The 15,282-nt window shown below is 39.8% G+C and overlaps 2 protein-coding genes across 9 annotated transcripts; one reads left to right on the top strand and one right to left on the bottom strand.

Moving 5' to 3' along the window:
* Positions 1–1,889: 1,889 nt before the first annotated feature.
* On the bottom strand, positions 1,890–2,872 carry LOC139194703 (uncharacterized). The gene is made up of 2 exons (XM_070819607.1): positions 2,638–2,872; positions 1,890–2,542 (listed from the first exon to the last, which is right to left on the bottom strand). The coding sequence occupies exons 1-2, from the start codon at positions 2,870–2,872 to the stop codon at positions 1,890–1,892; spliced, it is 888 nt and encodes a 295-aa protein (XP_070675708.1).
* A 2,984-nt stretch (positions 2,873–5,856) lies between these two features.
* LOC103407258 ((+)-neomenthol dehydrogenase-like) lies at positions 5,857–9,189 on the top strand. Of its 8 annotated transcripts, none has more exons than XM_070819112.1 (6): positions 5,857–6,102; positions 6,973–7,059; positions 7,198–7,441; positions 7,955–8,032; positions 8,270–8,455; positions 8,708–9,189. In XM_070819112.1, exons 2-6 carry the CDS (start codon positions 7,022–7,024, stop codon positions 9,083–9,085), a joined length of 924 nt encoding a protein of 307 aa, XP_070675213.1. In that variant the 5' UTR covers positions 5,857–6,102; positions 6,973–7,021; the 3' UTR covers positions 9,086–9,189. The 8 variants fall into 8 exon arrangements, with proteins under 8 accessions (XP_070675213.1, XP_070675212.1, XP_028954249.1 ...); XM_070819111.1 differs by having other exon boundaries at positions 7,195–7,441; XM_029098416.2 differs by having other exon boundaries at positions 5,870–6,102; positions 7,955–8,125.
* The last annotated feature ends 6,093 nt before the right edge of the window (positions 9,190–15,282 follow it).

The raw sequence follows: 15,282 nt of genomic DNA, 5'->3' as shown, positions 1-15,282 counted from the left end.
GAAGCATCATTATAAATCTCAAAATTACCGCTATCATCAGGAAGGACCAATACTGGGGCATGAGTGAGGCAATATTTCAATTGCTGGAAACTCCGCTCACAATTCTCATCCCACTCGAATTTAACATCCTTCCTGGTCAACTTCGTTAACGGCAAAGCAATCATAGAGAAATCCTGAACAAACCGTCGATAATAACCTGCTAAACCAAGAAAACTTCGTACCTTAGTGACGGTTCGAGGTTGCTCCCAATTCTCCACTGCCGCTATCTTTTGAGGATCAACTTGGATTCCTTGAGCCGATACAACATGCCCCAAAAATGCCACTTCAGTCAACCAAAATTGACATTTACTGAACTTAGCATACAACTGATGCTCCCTCAATTTCTTTAATACCAAGTTCAGATGTCGAATATGATCTGCTTTAGATTTAGAATATACCAGAATATCATCAATAAAAACAATAACAAATTTATCAAGATATTGCTGGAATACCTCATTCATCAACCTCATGAAAGCTGCAGGTGCATTAGTCAACCCAAATGGCATAACCCGAAATTCATAATGTCCCTAACGGGTTCGGAAAGCTGTCTTAGGTACATCTTCCTCTTTAATTTTCAACTGATAATAACCGGATCTCAAATCAATTTTAGAGAAGACACACGCACCTTTCAGCTAATCAAACAAATCATCGATGCGAGGCAATGGATAACGGTTTTTAATCGTTACCCGGTTCAATTGCTTATAGTTAATGCATAATCTCAGAGTTCCATCTTTCTTCCTCACAAATAATACTGAAGCACCCTAAGGTGACGAACTAGGCTGAATGAAACCCTTATCAAGTTATTCTTGCAACTGAATTTTCAATTCTCTCAACTTAGCAGGAGCCATTCTATAAAGAGTTAGAGATATAGGGTCAGTACCTGGAAGCAAATCAATAGAGAATTCCACCTCTCTGTCTGGCGGTAGCCCCGGCAAATCATCAGGAAATACATCAGGATAATGCCTGACCACACCAACTTCCTCTATACTGGTAGGAACAACATCATTTAATACCACATGTGCCAAATATCCCTAACAACCCTTCGATAATAATTTCCTTGCTTTTATGGCAGAAATAACACCATATCTCACCCCACCTCTTTCGCCCACAAAAGTAACCTCGGGTAGTCCAGGGCGATAAAAAGTAACTGATTTACCATAACAATCAATATGGGCACGATTATAATGCAACCAATCAGCTCCTAGAATCACATCAAAATCCACAATATCTAACGGAATAAGATCAGCTAGCATAACTATGCCCTCTACCATCACTGGACACCCAAGATACACACTATCAACATAACATTTATCTCCTCTAGGCATGGCAAACTCTAAATCAAATCCTAGAGGTGAAGGGTGAGGTTGAGTCATTTGAGCAAACATATGAGAAATCAAATAGTGCGTAGCACCACAATCAATCAAAACCTTAGCAAAATGACCAAGAACATTTAACGTACCCATGATCAAGTCCGGATGGTTCTGAGCCTTCTGCAGTGAGATGTGATTAACGCGCCCCTGAGCTTGCTGTCGTCCACCACGACCTCTACTGCCTTGATTACCTCGCCCTTGGGGAGCACGTCCCTGGCCTAACTGACTAGGCTGCCTCGATGATCCTGCACCACCAGTAGCAACTTCCCCCTGACGGGGCTGACCTCCCTGATGCCACTGAGATCCACCAGCTGGCATAGATGAATAAGAAGAATAACCCCCAAAGTCCTGAGAATACGCTGTCTGAGAATAAGGCTCATGGGGATACTGATAAGGTCCGGGAGCATACAGAGCAGCATCCCCCTGGTAGTGGTAGGCCCCACCACGAATCGACTGGCCATAACCGCCTGATCCAAAGCTCTACTGAATCGGCGCTGGAGGTGGCATAATGGTTTGCTGCGGTCTCTGCTGACCCTGGGGACACTGAGAAGCCCGATGTCCCATTTTCCCACAAGTAAAACAAGCACCACTACCTCTCCTACACTCACCATGATGACGGAAATTACAACGGCGGCACCATGGAGCGCCAGAACCACCAGCACCACCAGAATCCCTCTGCCTCTGAAATCTAGGCCCACCAGAAAATCTACTACCACATCTCCTCGGGCCAGTAATACTATATCCACCACTAGAAGAACTCGAACTCGCCCCACTCTTCTTAAAATTCTGCGTCTTGCGAGGTCCCGGAATAGAGATACCCTTACCTTTATCATCCTTCTTTTGATCGTCATTCTTGTCCTCGTCATCCTCACTCTCACTGGGCAGATTATCGGAGTCTTCCATCCTAACCAAAATCTCGAAAAACTCATGGTAATCGGCGCAGGGAAGTGCACTGGCAAAAGTCCGCCACTTTTTCTTAGATCCCAACTTGAAACGTCGAAGCATCTCTCCCTGATTACCAGCTGTATCAGGGTCATAACGAGACAAATCAGTAAACTTTCTATAGTACTCATGAGCTGTCATATTCTTCTGTTTCAATCGAGTGAATTCCTGTTTCTTACGATCGATATACTCTGGGGGACAAATCTTTTCTTGAAATTATCTTTAAATACTTCCCAATCAGATGCCATAGCTGGGGACATAAATTGCGTCTGATTCCTCCACCAACCTGTCGGCTCTCGACCCACAAACCAGGTAGTGGTCTCAACCCACTTATCAGTCGAAAAATTCCCCTGACTTTGCATCACCTGAAACGTCTTTTCAATATGATCTAGCCATTTCTCTGCCCCCTCGTGACCTTCATCACCCATAAAGCGATCCAATTTCAAATTATACATGGTCTCCAGGGGTGTCCTCTGAGGTGGGGGAGGAGGACGAATCACATTTTGAAAAGCCTGAGCCATTGCTTCCCCTAACTAAACGATATCAGGAAAATTAGGATCAGGAGTACGGCGGGACTCCCTACGCTCTCTACGAGGCGGCATAATTTTGACAGAAAACATCAAAAGATCATTAAAGCATTAACAATTATACAGGACTGCAACCTAGGCTCTGATACCAAACTGACACACCCCGATCCAGAGGATCCAGGCGTGCTGGCCGTCACGTGAGCGTGACGTAACCATAAGTGCGACACGGAAGCGAAACAACAGCATACATAAGAAGGAATTCAAACCAACTATAGCAGAACAACCTACTAGAATGACAGGACGAGTTAAGATAAACACATAAATTCAGAGCATAGGTTTAAGTGCAGTCAAGTAGGACAAAAATAAAAGTACATCACCCTCAGGTGAGTCCTACATGTCAAGTGTCTGTCAGAATGCCGGAAAAAGACCTTGAGAGCCACCAACTGCTAACTAGAACCTGGAGGGGCGCAAAACAAAATGAGTGGGTCAGTAAAACTAAAGATTTTCCGAAACATTTCGTTAAAAATATTTCTAACCCCTCACCGTAAAACCTGTATACTTTCCCAGAAAAATAGTATATAACACATATATATATCATCAAGAGCTCAAATCACAATCCATCATAATAACATCTCATAGATGATATGCCATGCCCAAAATATAATCAGAATGCATCAATATCAATAAGGTGAAATAATAAATCAACCGGAGACCCTACAATGGTCCTGTACGGCTGATTCTAAAGCTCAACATCCCACTCAGCCGGAGTCACCACAGTGACCTATACGGCCCTGCCGGAGTCACCAACTGTGACCTGTATGGCACTACACTGCACATCACTCGGAACTACGTATAGTAGTCTGTACGATGATAGGTGTATAAATACGCTCTAGTGCTTTTCTCAACAATCATCAGCGCGCATAACTAAGGTCACCCACTAGTCGGAATCACATCTAGTGATCTGTACGACTAGCATGTCGGAACCCTCACATGGTCTGTACGACATCCACCTACTTGGATCCAAGGCAAGCGTGCGGTGTGGTGAATAACAATATAAGCACTAACACCTAAGTGCAGGTTATGAGCTTTCAATGTAATTCATATAAAATAACTCATCTGAATAATAATAAAACTCACCTGTGCGTCCACCGCGTCAATTCACATATATATGCATCAATTCTCAATTCAAATATCTCAACATTTGCATGCATGGCAATTTAAATCATAATTTTCATATAAATGCATTTTCTGGGAAAAACAGTTGTATATAGGTAATACGAAATCAAAACTGCCCACTCACTGATAAGTCGATGGGTCGTAACCCCCGTGACGTCCCTGGATGCGCTCGTCCTCGGGATAGATGTCACCTATATGAGAAACAACTATAAAAACGTTAATTTAAACACATAACCAATAATTCGAAATAACTTCTCATACGATGCTTAATTTGGGTATATGAATATACCACATCGACCTACTCGACGTCACGGACGTCGAGAAATTTTTAGAAAATTTTTTGGAGGTCCCACGCGCCGTGGGTGGCACGGGTCCATGCGCCCCCCACGCGCATCTTCTTCCTCAGCCAGTCGCCGGACTGGTTTTTCCGGCGGCCGATTTCCGGCCAAACTTTGACCTCCTTGTTCTCCTTCGTTTCTCAACCAATTTCTTCGTATTTTATACCAAATTGATGCCCCAAACACGTAGAATCACGATAGACTAGTTTAAGGCTCTAAAAATCAAGAAATCTCACCGGAAAAATCCCAAGAAAATCGGCCAAAGTTGAACCACGTGATCCCGACGTCCAAAACCTTCAAACGAAGCACTCCGAGCTTCCTTGGGACCTCACAAAGCTCACTACAAGCTTAGAATTCCCTGAAAATCAACATTTTACGTTTGCATGAACAGTGACCAAAAATGGAGGTTCGGGTTTCACGTGATTCCGAGGGTTTCACGTCCTAAAACTAGTACCAATCGACTTAAAACATCTCAAGGATGAAGATTCTTACCTTGGTTGCTTCGATCCACTGCGTTTTTGGGTGATTTTGGGTGAGGCCGTACGTTTTGGGTGAGAGAGAGAGATAGAGGGTCGTGAGGGAGAGAGACAGAGAAGACACAGGGAAGGAGAGAGGGAGAGAGGTCCTGTGTGTGGTCCAATCTAATCCACACCATCCATTTTCATCCTAACCATACAAACAAAATGTAAACCAATTTTCTCTATCCCCAAAACTTATAATAATTTAAACCAAATAACGTTACACACACATACCTTATAACATCAAGGGTAAATCCGTCAATTCACGTCCCCGATAGAAAATCTCGGGACGGGCTGTGAGAAAAAAAATCTCCTAAATTCATTCTTTAATAATCTCAACTAAAAATTTAACCCATAAGGGTTGGAAGAGAAAAATTGTTTCTAAGTTAAAACCTAAATTTTTTGGGTTAAAAATTTTAGGTTTTAACCTAAAGGTTGGAGATAGTCTAAGGAGGTAGGGAAATGGGCTAAGCCTCAAAATAGGCTAGCAATAATGTGGTTCAAATTTTCCTTTTGCGAAAATTGAACCTAAGGCCTATCACTTATAAGTGAAGAGGAATACTACTAGACTGTAGTATTAAGTGACAATATCTTGATTTATTTTTATATTAGGGATAAAAATGGTGAACATGAACAATGTTAAACAAAGATTGACAAAAGCTTCTTATCATAAATAATACTTGAACATACACCAAATATATTTTCAATTGAAGGTCTTAATGTACCATTAATTAGTACTATAATTTAGTAGTATTTCTTTTATTTGTAAATGAGATATCTCACGTTCAATTCTAATGATGGGTTCGAAAAAAAGAATTGAAAACCGAGCTGAAACCGAAAATACCTAAACCAAAAAAAAAAAATCGAGCCGAATTTGAAAGACCAAAACAGAACTGACATTTGTCGGTTCGGATTCTGTTTCAGTGGTTAGAAACCAAATCGAATTGAAGGATTGCAAAACGACGTTGGTTTGCGATATACATTAATTGACTCCTTCACGAAGTCCGGTCCCCTCTCTCTCTCTCTCTCTCTCTCTCAGTCTTGTCTTCTTCGAAGAATCGAAAGATCCAAAGTTAACCGAGGAGGAACTCGCTGTCGCTCATGCATTCGCTGTCGCTGCCACTCGCCGTCTCACTCTCACACCTCGCTGACTTCTCCTGGCCGTTGCGCATCAAGAACTCGAATCAATAACGTATTCCCTGTCTCTATATTTTTGCATCTTGTCTATTTATGTCTTGGTTCTAGGAATTTGTGTTATTGATGTAGCGCACTGGAGGGCGGAGAAATGGTTGGTGGGGTGGGAGTGCACTGGAAGGCGGAGAGGGGCGGAGAAGGGGTTGGTGGGTTGGTGGGTTGTTGGAGTGGTGTTTTCAGATAATTTTTTTGCTGATATTTTCTGATATGCGTGAAAATAAAACCAGATTAGTGGGTGGGTAATTTTGCTTTTACTATTTTGTTTTGGATTCCAAAGAGTAGAAAGCGTGTAAAAGCGGGGAGGTCCCTTTAATTTCAATGATTAAGTTGAAACTTGGCAGTCTTTTGTTCTTATGTCCATGTTTGGTTGCTGTGCTTTGTTCTTATCTGATGTGCATGTTTGGCAGTGTTTTTGTTCTTCCACTTTCCACTCGGGAATATAAACCTACGGAAATCAGTTGCCTTCAGTTTTACGGGTGTTTTAGTTGTTAGATATGATTTCCACAATTATTAAGTTTTTTTATTTCAGTCTCAATCATTCATTTTTCGTACCACAATGCCACCTACTACAGAAAAAGACCCCTTACTATAGGGTTGGTTTTATAGACTATAATATTATATCAAACATTAATCAACTCATCAACTATTGGAGTATAAAATCAAGTGATATAGTTAGTATACACCACTCACTTTCAATGTATGTGACTCCAACAGCTACAACTTGTCAAAATAAAAAACCTCAACCACTATATGTACAAATATGAAAGAAAAAGGAAATTGCTTTTGGATTTTGGTTTTTGGCTGAGAAAGAATTAGAACTTGATTCGAGTGGAGCTGCAGAGAACATTCAACCTGTTGTGCTCCACAGTTTCAGGAAGAAAATAAGATCACAAAGCAAATCCAAGCATTATACAAGAATGGGAAGCAATCAAGGAGATGGAGCAGAGACAGAGAGGTACATTTATAATCTTTGTTTTCACTTTTTATTGAAAACTGAAAACTCGTTTAATAACTACTTTCTTAAACTAAAACCTAGAAACGAAATGGTTAAGTGAATAGTGTCTAAATTTTGATGGTGGTTGCGTTACAGCAGGTGTGCAGTAGTTAGCGGTGCAAACAAGGGTATTGGCTTGGAGGTGGTGAGGCAGCTTGCATCTCAAGGGGTGCTGGTGGTGTTGACGGCCAGGGATGAGAAGAGGGGAAGAGAAGCAACATCAAAGCTCCACAAGTTGGGTCTGTCAAATGTTGTCTTCCATCAACTTGATGTCTTGAATCCAGTTAGCATCCACTCCCTGGCCAAGTTCATACACGCCAGATTTGGCAGGCTTGATATCTTGGTAAGGCCAAAATTTTCTCTCTCCTATTCGGGATTTTGTTATATTTAATGACAAATTCATTTTACCCCTTGAAAATTATTGAAAAAACGAAGGTTAAATTGAACTGCCACGCTCGATCGAGGATGCCAATTGGTTGGTATCAATGTCTCGCTTCGGTGAGTTGATATGACCTTGCTGTTTTAGCGATAGTTTGACATGGCCTCATTGTTGTAGTGATGATTTACATGTGCATCCATTGTCAGATCCGTCGCGTCTACCATTTTTGTGACATATTTGTATTGTTTGCTTGTACTCTTGTGATAGCCGTGTAAAGATTACTTTATTTGTTAGTTGTTTAAATTCAGCATTTAAAAAAGAAACGTGTAGATATCATTTTTCAAAAAATATTGTGCCCCAAACTTGTTTTAGTAGCCTTATTAGGCAAATCGGTACATTTCCTATGTACAAACACAGTGATAATATTTGTTGGACTCCAAAATGTTGTGTGAAAAATTGACCATTTGATTTCTGCAGGTTAATAATGCTGGAGCTACTGGAGCACTGTTGGATGAGAAAGTTTTAAAATCCCTAAACATTGACTCCAAAACTTGGGTAAGTTATGGATTTCTCCTTTCTCACGAGAAGCACTTACGTAAAACAAGGACGCCAAAGCGGAGTCTCAAACCAATTACGCAACACCATATGGTATACTTAAAATACATGAAGTTCTGTTATTAGTTTAAGATATCACAGTGACGTCTTGAGGTGTAGGCCTTCTTACAATTATACCTAGCCATGCCACAACCAAGATTCGCAGCAGCTTTTTAACAAGGAGTTGTGTTTGTTTAGCTTTCAGAGAAAGCGGTGAACCAAATTCAAGGTGCAATTAAATACACTTATGAGAAGGCTGAGGAATGCTTGAATACAAATTACTACGGGGTTAAAAGATTAACCGAGGCACTTCTCCCACTCTTGCAACTCTCCACTCTAGGAGCAAGAATTGTCAATGTCTCCTCCCTGAGGAGTGAACTCAAGGTAAAAATACACAATGAAACAAAAATTAACTAACAAAGGTTTATGTTCATTAGCTAGACGAGTCTAGCAAGAGATAATTTCCTTGATATCATATGTTTCATCCATCGACAAATAGTCTTTCTTCTCTCCTTAACTTGTTGCTGCTGGAAAATAACCCTCAATTGATATAATCTCCTTCCAAGTCCTAGCTAGCAACACATGATGAAGAAAAAAATTTATATTTCCTAATCAAAGTTATCAAATTCCATGCAGAGGATACCAAGTGAAGAGATCCGAAATGAGCTCGGGGATGTAGAAGCACTGACAGAGGAGAAAGTGGATGCAGTTTTGACAAGATTTCTGCATGATTTTAAACAAAACGAACTCGAAGTGAATGGATGGACAATGATGTTACCTGCATATAGCATTTCCAAAGCCACCCTCAATGCCTACACTAGAATCCTTGCCAACAAGTACCCAAACATGTGCATCAACTGTGTGCATCCAGGCTTTGTTAATACAGACCTCAATTGCCATACAGGGACCATGACTGTCGAAGAAGGGGCTGCCGGTCCGGTCAAGTTGGCTCTTCTACCCCATGGAGGCCCTTCCGGCTGCTATTTCGATCAAACTGAAGTCGCAGATTTTTAATGATAAAGACATATATAAATGTAAGGTTTCTGAATTCTCACCCCTATATATGATACATGTACAAGACTGATGTTAAATTCCAAGTTAGAAAGCGTCTTTCTCTAGTTTGGCCAATGGAGAAATACCTCACGGAAAACCATATAAATGAGTTCATGGGATGAAAAAGCATGCATTTTGGACACTATAAAATTTAGAGAAATGCGAAGGCCATATCCAATCTGACCGAAGCGTAGTAGGTCAAAATATGATCTTTTATGACACAAAATTCATCTCTAATAGAGGGTTGGGCCAAAAAAAATTTGGGATTCACTAGGTCAAAATCTAGCCATATGGCCAGCGAGCTGGTCATCCTTAGCTAGTCAGCCAACCCGAAAAGTTGGGCTTAATTGTCAGCAATCCACATGCTAGCTGATGTCAGCTAGCCGCCAGATTTGAATTTATTTTATTTATTTGAGACATGTATAAAAGCCATTTCTAAACCATTTCTTACATCTTTTTCATCTTTTCATACTATTTTACCTCATTTTATTTCAATTATTCACATTCTTTAAACTCCTATTTGAAAAATTAATTAATTAATAATTTTTTTTGAAGCAAAATTAACTAGGGCTGGTTCGGTATGGGATCCCAAACCGAAAATGGGATCCCAAAGGCCAAACCGATTTTTTTCAGGACAAAGTTTTGAAAACCAAAACCGAACTGAAATGAAGGTATTCCTGAATTTCAGGATTCTCGAAATTTTTTCGGGATTTGGTATGGTTCGGGATTCATCGACCTCCCACCTTCCTTACCAACCCACACGGCCACACCTCATCTTAGATTCGTCGACCTTCCCACACCCATCTCCATCCCTTTCATTCCTAGGCTTGTCTTTGCTACCTTCGAGAGTTGGAGGGCTTTGCAAAGTGCATCGAACATAATCAGGTATTGACCATTGTCGATCTGTGAGCTTTTCCATGTCTTGCCAAACGAAATCGCCATCAGAGGGCTACTCTACTTTGCAGGCTTGAGCAATGGATCTGATGTCTTGGAAGAACAATTGGGTTCCTCAGACGAATGCTGCAATGGGTATGGCGTTTTGGGAAGAGCTGGCTGCAGGTGTGGCTGCTTTTGAAGATTGAGAAAGCATTTAGAGGCCTTAAGCTTGCTTCTGCATTTGAGGGAGTCAGTGGATGGAGAGAGAGAGAGAGAGAGAGAGAGTGTGGCTGTCTGTGGGATGAGAGTGCTAGTTATCAAGAAATAAAATAAAGAAGAAAGGTTAGTGATGATAGTAGACAATAAGTCATGAGATAAAGAAAGAATAAAAAAAAGGAAAAGGCAGTGAAGAAGGTTATCAGGCAAAGAAATGGTTGATTAAAGTTATCGGGCAGAGGAATGGTTGATTAAATAATATATATGTATATATCGGTTCGGATTCCCAAAGGTTATTGGGCAGAGGAATGGTTAATTAAATAATATATATATATATATATATATATATGTGTGTGTGTGTGTGTGTGTGTGTGTGTGTATTCCTGAACAAAGAAAAATATGAGACCGATTCCGGTACCGAATGGTTGGGATTGGTTTGGGATTGGTACCAAAATTTTTGGGATTTTCGGTTCGGTATTTTTTCGGTTTGGGATCGGGATTTTTTTGGTATGGTTCGAGATTTTTGGGATTTTTTTCCAGCCCTAAAATTAACCTAGCATTCCGAAAAATTATTAAGATTACATAAAAATAAGAAATATGGAGAGTTACTTATTTATAAATATGGTAATTTAATTCAATTAACCAATAAAGTTAAAAAACAAACTTAAAAATAATAAATTATTGAGGGGGCTAAAAAATAGCCCCCTTCGGTTAGAGATGGTATACAAATAGGGCATGACATTGTTTCATTAAAAAAAAATAATTTCTTGCATACCTATAATCTGAAGGGGGGCTAAACATAACCCCTTCGATTGGAGGTGGCATAAGGAGACTCTTAAAAGTAGGACTATCCATGGATTCTCTACCACCTTATGTTTTGCACACAATTTTATAATGTTGACACAGAATTGACGTTGAAGTGTGAGGTGATAGAAAATCCATGGAGAGTTTCACTTTGAGTCTCCCTAGCATTCCTCTGGAATTTAAGCAAATAAACACATTCAATGTGTTACTAGACCCCTAAGAATGAGAAAGTGTTCAAAAGATTATTGGGTCTCATTTGTAGACTCTTTTTTTTTTAATATTTTTAGAGTGCTTTTAGACTGTTTTATGCATTTATGAGAGTAAAGGAGCATGCATTTTGGACACTTTGAAATTTAAGCAAATAAACACATTCAATATGTTAGTAGGCCCCAAAAAATGAGCATTGGAAAGATCAAAACACACAAACTAAGTTAAATTGACTCGAAACAGGAACTAAAGGGAAGTTTGAACGAAAATTAAATTAAAAAGACTCAGAATACTAAATGGGGGTTGTTTTGACGAATTTAAGATTTAAACAAACAAACTTGCAGAAACAAACTAAAGGGTATGAAATTGGGTGAATTAAGGGGGTGGAAGTAGGCTTGGCAATTCCTAACACGACCCGATAACCTGACACGACATGACACGACACGACACGAAATTAACTGGTGTTCGAGCCGTTATCAGGAAACCAGATAAGCACCTGTCAAGATAACGGATTGATTCAGGTATACACGTGGGTAACACGATACACGATAAGCAGAATATTAATTTTATAACCCTAAAAAAAATACTATAATAATTATATATATATTAATTTAAGAATTTTATACCCCTAAAAACTAAAATAAATATATATGACACACCCCGACCCAGATCAAGGCATGCTGGCCATCACGTGAGAGTGACGTAGCCATGTGCACAGTGCGGAAGCAATAAAGATAAGAAATATACGAATAATTAAAAACCAAATTACTAAAGTGCACTACTAAATAGAAAGTGATAGGAGTTAGTTACAACAGTGAACACTCCTAATCAGAGCATAAAGTCTAGGTGCAGTCCAGTAGGACAAGTACTAGTTATACAGTACCAGTAATGTCCTACTATTATTTAGATAAGTTAGAACTGCTGACGTCCTCAAGCCACCAACGACAAGCTTACTTAAAACCTGGAGGGGCGCAAAACAGAAAACGTGAGTGGGCAAAAACAAATGTTTTACAAAACCATTTTATTTATCAACATACTAACCCCTTGCTATAAAACATGTAAAATTTTCCCTGAATTAAGATATAAGCATATTCATATGTATGCCATGCCAATATATATATATATATATATATATCTGAAATCATAACAATTCAATTCATGCTTCACATAATCATATTCATATGTATGCCATGCCAAAATATAACAAAGTTGACAATCCAGGTAAGAATGATTTCATAGAAATATGATATCTTAGTCGGAACCCCTGAGGTAGTCTGTACGGTTGAATTCATAGCTCAAAAGTCAATCTAGCTGGAGTCACTATAATGACCTATACGGCAATATACTGCACATAGGTTGCAACCACTAAAAAGGGGTCGGTACGACAAGATTGGGTGAAATATAATTATGCTCAACTCTATTCTCTCATAATAGCCGGGCGATAAATCGCTAGTCACCTATGAGTCGGAACCATGAATAAGGTCTATACGACAAGACTGTGCACTTAAGTTGGATCCAATATGAGCATATAGTGCGGGAGGTGACGTCAATAAACAGGCCTGTACTTTATATCTCTGGCTAAATCTCAATAACCCTAGGTGCAGTTTTATGAGCTCAACATCATTTCACATATCACATCATTGATGAGTCACATAACCAAACGTAACTTACCTGAACTTACCTGTGCCTCCACAGCACCACATATATATATATATATACAACCATGAAATGCATATTCAAAATATAAAAGCATTTGGCATATTATTTCAAAGCATACTTTCCTTAAAAATGCATTTCTGGGAAATATATCAAGTATATAAATATATACTAAAAACAAAAGCCCACTCACTGGTATGTTGAAGGGCCGTAGCACCCGAGTCGCCCGTGAATACGCTCGTCCTCGGGATAAGTCTCACGTATATGCGAATTAACTATAAAAATGTTATTTTAAAGCACATAGGTAAAACTAGCTAATAACTTCTCATACATTGCTCAAATTGGGTATATGAATATACCACAGTGATCTACACAACCTCAGGATCATCCCCAAAGTTTTAGATAAATTTTTCGAGCTCCTACGCGCCGCCACGTGCCGGCAAGGGCACGGCAAAATGTGCCCCCAAGCGCGGCCAAACCTGACGGATTCCCTAACCACCGTTAGGGAATATTCCGTTAAACCTAACAGATTCTGTTAAAATTGACTAACGGCATTAGCATATTCCGTCCAAACTGACGGAATATGCCGTCATCTTCTCCGGCGAGTCGCCGGTCGCCGGAAAGCTAGGTAAAACTTTAAACCCATTATTCTCACTCATTTTTCAACCATTTTTCATGAAGTTGGCACCAAAATGAAGCTAATAACATGTAGAATCACGTTATACAAGTTTCAAGGCTTAAATTCTACTAGATTTTTCTTGAGAAAGGTCGATAGCTCGGCTTACCTAGAAACACATCGATCTCAGTCCTCCGACGTCCAAATCTTTCCAACGAAGTACCCCTAGACTCATGAGGACCTCCTTAAGTTTCCTATGTCCTTAGAATTCCCTGAAACACAAGGTTTTATGTGTACATGAACAGTGCACAAAATCGGGGTTAGGGTTTTCTCGAGATTTCGAAGCATTCACGTCCAAACAAGGGTATCAATTTACTCAGGAGGTTACAATGAGTAAGAACCTTACCTTTAAAGCTTCGATCCGTGAAGTTTCAAGGGCTTTAGATGTTTGTCCGTATGAGTTCGAAGGAGAGAGAGAGTGAGAGTCCGAGAAAGACGAGAGGGTACATGAGAGAGAATAGAGAGAGTGTGTGTATGTGGCCTAGGATTGGTCAACCACCAAAAAGTACCATAAGTTAATCCTAATTGGTTCCAAACAATTAGGATTTAATAATATTAACCCAAAGCTACACTTAAACCGCATTACACAACTAACGTCCAAGGGTATTTTCGTCAATTCATGCCGTTGATAAATATATATTTGGGACAGACTGTGACAATTTCCCCACCTTATAAAATTTCGTCCTCGAAATTATACATGACAAATACATCCACTAATAATCATAAAACAATCGTGGGTACATCTCTCTCATCCTATCCTCTGTCTCCCAAGTAGCTTCTTCCACTGAATGATTTCTCCATAACACTTTTACCAAACGAACTATTTTGTTCCTCAGTTCTTTATCCTTCCAATCCAACAGAGTCAGTGGTTCCTCATCCTAAGTCAAGTTCGAATTGATTTCCAAAGGTTGAGGAGGAATCACATGTGAAGAATTTGAAACATAATGTCGAAGCATTGAAACATGAAATACATTGTGCATCTTGGACAACTTTGGAGGCTACTCAAGTCTGTAAGCAACCTCACCGACTCGCTCGGTGATCATATATGGTCCAATGTACCTAGGACTCAACTTTCCTTTCTTTCCAAATCGTACAACACCTCTCCAAGGTGATAGCTTCAGGAATACCCGATCACCTACATCATACTTCCGATCAGTGGCATGTTTGTCTGATAAACTTTTTTGTCGATCTTGGGCCACTTTCAAGTTAGACTTAATTACCTGAACATTTTGAGTAGTCACATCCACAATCTCAGGGCCCACTAAAACTCTTTCGCCAACCTTTGACCAACATAGAGGCGTACGGCAATATTTTCCATAAAGTGCCTCAAATGGTGCCATACCAATGCTCGAATGATAATTGTTGTTGTAGGCGAACTCCATCAAATCCAAACAATCATGCCAACTATCTCCAAACTGCAGCATTGAAAATCTCAACATATCCTCTAATGTCTGAATGGTCATCTCAGATTGTCCATTTGTCTGAGGACGATATGCCGTACTATAAAGTAATCTCGTACCAAGAGCTTCTTGGAATGCTATCCAGAACTTGGAAGTAAATCTAGGATCCCGATCCAAGATAATATTAACTGGCACACGATGATACTTCACAATCTGCGATATAAATAACTTAGCTAATCAGCTTAGCGAATACTTCTCCCTCACTAGAATAAAATGTGCTGACTTCGTAAGCCGATCAACTACCACCCAAATGTCGTCATATC

This window comes from Malus domestica, chromosome 03 (genome assembly GCF_042453785.1).
Source record: "Malus domestica chromosome 03, GDT2T_hap1".
NCBI lineage: Eukaryota > Viridiplantae > Streptophyta > Magnoliopsida > Rosales > Rosaceae > Malus > Malus domestica.
Note: the sequence above shows the minus strand (reverse complement) of the source record. Positions and strands in the feature narration are given on the sequence as shown.